The 6,000-nt window shown below is 39.6% G+C and overlaps 1 protein-coding gene across 1 annotated transcript in view; it reads left to right on the plus strand.

Annotated features, from left to right (window-relative positions):
• The window catches only part of CDCA2 (cell division cycle associated 2), a 43,492-nt gene extending 38,183 nt beyond the window's left edge, over positions 1-5,309 (plus strand). Inside the window, exons 14-15 of the mRNA XM_027549949.1 lie at positions 1,133-1,307; positions 3,943-5,309. Coding sequence (XP_027405750.1) covers positions 1,133-1,307; positions 3,943-5,159 — 1,392 coding nt within the window. The 3' untranslated portion in view covers positions 5,160-5,309. The remainder of the gene's footprint in view (positions 1-1,132; positions 1,308-3,942) is intronic.
• The last annotated feature ends 691 nt before the right edge of the window (positions 5,310-6,000 follow it).

Below are 6,000 nucleotides of genomic sequence, written 5' to 3' on the forward strand. Positions count from 1 at the left end.
CCATTTCCTGTGGACCCTGTCTTGAAAACCTCCTGTAGGCCAGGTCTCCGGCTTCTCAGTCTATGTAGAGTCTTTCCTGGTCTGTATGTATGTATTACAGTTACTTGCCATTAAACCAAGAGTTCCCTAAAGACTTGTTTTTACATCTCATACCTAGCAAATTATTACCTGCACAAAGCAGTTTCTCCATAAATATTTGAATGGATGCCATTTTCCAGAAGCTCTAACTGTTAGCAATGTATTCCTTATGTTGACCTAAAATCTGGTTCTTTCCAGTATTATCACATTGAATATATTTCATTATTTTTGCTCATAACAACCTAATAATACTGTATTATTTCAATACAGTATTTGGGTTCCCCTCAAGTCTTCTCCATGCGAAACTTATTTGTTTATTGTTTTTATATTTTTATGAGCTATATGCCTAGAAGTGGTATTGCTGGAATATCCATATGAAACTTTTTTAAACAATAGAGCATTAGTGGTCAGTTACTGATAGGCAGTCAGAATTGAACACTGCATTCCAGATAGTATTAAAGCAGTTTTAATTTTTATAGAAACCCACATGTTTTCTATCAGTTATTACCAAACCTTTTTTCCCTCATCTTCTGCTTATGCTTATTGAATTCCATCTTATTTTGACCTGATCATTTTAATCTTGATTAGATCGTCTCTTGTTTGAAGCAGCTTTGCGTTATCTTCAAATTTTATGTACACACCTGTTGTTTCTTCATCCACATCTCGGAACAGAAAACGGTTTTCCATAGTTTCCAATAGAGAACTCATTCTAGGTTAATCCTGAGTCATCCTAACCACATCCTGGTTACAGTTCCTCTTGTCTTCAGTCTGTCCAGTTCTACAGCACCTCACCTGTTTTTCACTTATCCAGAACTTATTTCAGCACATGCTTTGTGGAAATACAGACCGTGACTCTACAATTCATAAATTGAGTTCAGCTTTTATTTTAGTTGACACCTGTAAACTACCTAGCCCCTTCACCCTGACTCAAGTTTCTCAAGTTTTAAATGGAATAACTAGTCTTAAGTTTTTCTATAAAAATTTAATTTGAGGGTCAGAAGGGTACGTGGTGCTCCATCCTTCTCAGTGACGGCATTCTAATACATTTTCTCAGGTTTTAAAAGGTTGCAAAAAGAAGAAAGGAAAGGGAAAGAGAAAAGGTGTCCAGAAGTCTCTATATGGAGAAAGAGACCTTGCCTCTAAGAAGCCGCTCCTGAGCCCTATCCCTGAGCTGCCGGAGGTCTCTGAGACGCCATTGGTTGGGAGCCTCGTTCGGAGGACGTACCCAGGTAGCCTGCTGTCACCACTGTATCTCTTCTTCCTCTCTGTTGCCATTTCACTCTCTTTTTTTTCCCCTTTTCTCTTCATTGTGTCAAGAATACATAAATTTAAAACAGCAACTTTCCCTCCTATTCCCACAAGAATGTTAAGAAGCAGTGGGCAACTTCCCTGGCGGTTCAGTGGCCAAGACTCCAGGCTTCCAATGCAGGGGGCGTGAGTTTGATCCCTGGTCAGGGAACTAAGATCCCACATGCTACAAGGTGTGGCCAAAAAAGCGTGTTTTTGTTGTTGTTGTTGTTGTTTTTTAAAGCAGTAGTTCTTTAACTTTCAGATCACCTAGACCCTTTTCAGAATCTGCTGGACAGTCCCTCTCCCCAGAGAAACTCAGACACAGTAGATTGCATATAATTTTAGGGGAAAGAATTTCCTTTTACCCTGTCTTTGCTTTTTAAAGCATTTTGGTAAAGCAAAATGAATTCTGAGTGGTGGTATATTCCATTGCTGAAAGTCAACAAGGTGATGGCTCAGTAATAGTGTATCTTCTATGAATTAAAAATAAAATTAAAACAAACAAATAAAAAACTTGCCCTGAAAAAACTTCAGTAGAGTTGGCACTGCTAAACATCTTCTGGAAAGACTTATAAATCAAACTTGATTACTTGGAAAATTTTGTTGAAAAGGAAGATTAAGTCTGTTGATACCCTGATAAAAATTGGATTGGAGTTACATCTGGTTGGTTAATGCTTGAGTTTCAATCGACTAAATCATCCTGAAAATTGAAAATGAGTTCATTTGGTGCGTGAATTTTGTATGGAACCAGTTTTAAAATAGTTTCCTTTGTCACTCATCAAATATTTATAGCCTACATTCCATTTGCAACATACTATAAAGGATCTATCGTAGAGTCAGGGGTGAATATGGTACATGTCATTATGGACTCTTGGTGTCTGCTTCCCAGGTAGCACTAGGGGTAAAGAATCCGCCTCCTAATGCAGGGGACAACGGGATGGAGACACAGGAGATATGGGTTCAATCCCTGGGTCGGGAAGATCCCCTGAAAGAGGAAATGGCAACTCACTCCAGTATTCTTGCCTGGATAATTCTATGGACAGAGAAGCCTGGCAGGTTACAGTCCACAGGGCCACAAAGAGTCAGACACACTTAGCAACTGAGCACAGTGCTGCTTAGCCTTTAGGACTTAGCCAGGCTGGCTGCATTCCCAGGAAAACTCTTTGTTCACATTATACCTTTACCACCTGGTTTATAATGATCTGTCCACCATCTTCCCCTGCAAGTTTTCGTTCCCATGAGCCTGGAAACTAAGACCTATTTTCATTATATCCCCAGTTCCTCATAGGGTTTTTCTAAAGGCATTTGAACAGTGACTGTTAGTGCATATCTTCCATCATGCATCCTATTAGAGAATTTCTTTTCAAAAATACCTGAAGCTTCTTTTTTAATCTGTAGGTTTCATCTGCTCTGAGGGTCTGAAGCCATCTCTCCGTCCCTCTGTCTCTCTTCTTCCCTCCATCCTTCTCCCCTGCCTTTCTTTTCTAGTATGTTAATCTCATGAAAAATACACAAATATCAATGTTTTAAAGTTATTTAAAGAGCCCAATTGACATATGGGTTGGTTGGCACCAAGGGGCTTCTGTCCTCTGTTATCTCTAGCTTTCCGTGACATGATTGTAAGTACCCAAGTCAGGGTTGTATAAATACCTTTTCAAACTGACAGGTTGTTTTGTAGGTTTGGGGCTCAGCTTATGTTTTTATCTTTCAGTTTCAATTTTGTTTGAAACATTTTTTTATACACATTTGACTGACCAATTAAAAACTTTATTATCTGCAATAACCAGAGAGATGACTTCTCATGGTACTGAGCTTGAGAGTTCACAAAGCCTGGATTCACTTAGGCTGTATTATGCGACCTGAAAACCTTGATGTGTTTTTCACCTGTGATGTAACACCAGGTGCCAGAAACACACGGCAGGCTCCAGATGACGCATCTTCTTGGAGGGTGAATTATAGTCAGAGATGGACATGGAATGGGGGGGATTTCTAGAGAATGGAAACCAACAGGGCTGTATTTGAGGGTATGGTGCAGTTCATGTTAATTTTTTAACACAGGGCATACAACCGGAGTGTCTTCAGAAGTACCCTTTTAACGAAGTCCTCAAATGCCCCCAGAATTCCAGATTTTCTCTTTTCTATTTCAAGGGGGAACACAGATAGAAAACTTCCCAAAGCACAGTGTTGCCCGTTTTCAGTAATTCATTTTTCGGGAAATGGAAAATGTGTCTGCCTCACGCTAACTGACCTTGTAGGATGGGAAGCACATTAGAATAGAGGAAGCCATTTCAGATACAGTTCTCATTTCCCTGGTCTCGGGTTGTGTGCTTTATTAATTCATGCATTAAGTACATATTTTCTTAACCTGTAGGTTGAGGAAGAACTGAGCAAGACAGACTGCTGACAGATTGGGAGGGGGTGCGGTGGGCAAGCACAGGGTGGTATTTGTAGGTCTTGTGACTTTTTGAAAGCTTGAAATGCAGACAGATACAATTTGGCACCTGTTTTGATTTGTGAAAGTTTATTTCCATTGTTGCTTTTTAATTCAATTTAACCTTATTTACATACCCTTAGATGATTTCAACTCAAATGGTAAATTTGAAGAAATGATGCTTCCAAAGAGAGAAAATCTTTTGTCTCAGGACCCAGAAGATTGGCAGGTGATTCAAGGCTTTAATAAAGACAATGCATCTGAATCCTGCAGCTCTGACATGAAAAGTTCCTCATCTTTTAGTAATGCTACTTTTGAGCAAGATGCAAATATAAACTCTATAGAAATGGATGAAAATGAAAATATCCCAAAAGCAATTACTTTGGAAAGTGAAAACGAACGAAAAACCGGGACTGAGTGTGAAAACAGCCATATTTCTTGTACTTTAGTGACTGTAACACCCGTTGTATCGGATAATCCAAAACCCGATTTTCCCCTGCAGTCCCAAGAACTTTCTGCTGCTGGTCAAAATGTGGAAAACCTCTTTCAAATAGTTAAAATCTCAGAAGATATGAACATCAAATGTGAAAAACAGAGTGGCTTCTCAGTCATTCCAGAAGACAAACTACAGACTGAGCATCTCATACCCGATTCACAAAAAGAATGTGATTGTTCAGAAGATGTCTTAACTGACCAGAGAAAAGTAAGTAAAAGTCAAGGTGAGGATTTGGGACGAAACTCCGCAGCCAGTTGCAGTGGTGTAAGTGACAGAGAAAGAAAATACAGAGGACACTCTGTGGGTGGTTCTGATGGGCCGGGTTTACATTTGGAAAGAACCAACAACCTCCAACCTTCCTACAGCATGAGCAGCTTGGTAGAAATTAGTTTAGAAAATTCCGAACTGTGTAAAGATTTATCTGATTCCATTGAGCAAAGCCTTCAGAGAACAAAGAGCGAAACCAAAGTAAGACGCAGCTTGAGGCTGCAGAAAAGTTTGGAAAGCGAAGGAGGGCTCGTGTGGGTTTCACCTCCACCGCCTCCTGCCTCCTGCACTTCACAGAGAACCAAGAGGAGAACAGTAGGTACTCTTGACAGCAGAGGCTTCGAGCCTGTGTCCTCCAGGCAGGATCCTTGCACGCTGCCCTCCACATCAAGTGAGGAGAACGGTGAGGGCTTTACCGCTGCTCCTGATGCCAGTTTACCTGGGAAGAGGAGGAGGAGAAGCTTCTGTACCTCTACACTTGCCAATCCTAAAAGTACCACCCAGTCAAGAGGCTGCAAAAGAAGATCCTTTCTCGGCCAGAAGAGAGAGAACACGCTCCAAGAGACCTCGAGAGAATCAGACCTATCAGAGAACTAAAGCAGTCACTGACACTGCCAGCAGAGCAGTTAGGCAAGAGAGAAGGTAACCCACCATTCATGCCTGAAAGATTCTTTCATCCAGTTCCCATCTTTGTTCAACCTCAATGTTTTAAAAGTTTCCAATAAAATCATTTGAGTTGAACCTACATTTAAGGAGAAATAAGTGAATTTCTTCATCCTTCAAACCTAAATACATCCTCCCCTCAAAGGAGAAATGTTTTGTTGGTATTCTGTTAAAAAGGATTGGTTTCAGACCCAGCAACTTATCTCTTGAGTTTTATTTCATGTTGACACATATTTACCACTGAAGCTTTAGAGTTTCTGTTGTGAAAAAGCATCTTCTCATCCACATAAAACAAGAACTGACTTGTTTTATGTGGATGAGAAGAGTTTTGGTTTGATTTTTTTTCTTTAACAAATTAATGCAATGACTGTAACTTTCTGAAAGTTGAAGGTTATATAAGGTTGAAAACTTAAAGCGGCCTGAGGTGTGGGGTATATTTTGTCTTGAAATATTGCCCCCAAAAACAACTAGGAAAGATGGAAATGATAAACTTGTTTTGGTTTAAAGTTAAGAGAAGCTTTAATCATTTACTTCATCTCAAATAAAACTTTTAGCAGTTAGATTAAAAGCAAATCTTAAACATGGGATTTTGAAAAACTCTTTCAATAAGAATATTGCAAATCTATCACTATGAAACGAATCTATAATTTAGAAATAACTAATGTGAAAGCATTTTAACCTTCAAACAAGACTCTTGTATGCTTTGTCAGGTAGGAAGTGGGAGATTGGTTTTCGGTGAAAATATAAACAGTCTGATGGAGGACTCATCTCTCAT

The sequence above is a fragment of the Bos indicus x Bos taurus genome, chromosome 8 (assembly GCF_003369695.1).
Source record: "Bos indicus x Bos taurus breed Angus x Brahman F1 hybrid chromosome 8, Bos_hybrid_MaternalHap_v2.0, whole genome shotgun sequence".
In the NCBI taxonomy this organism is placed as follows: Eukaryota; Metazoa; Chordata; class Mammalia; order Artiodactyla; family Bovidae; genus Bos; species Bos indicus x Bos taurus.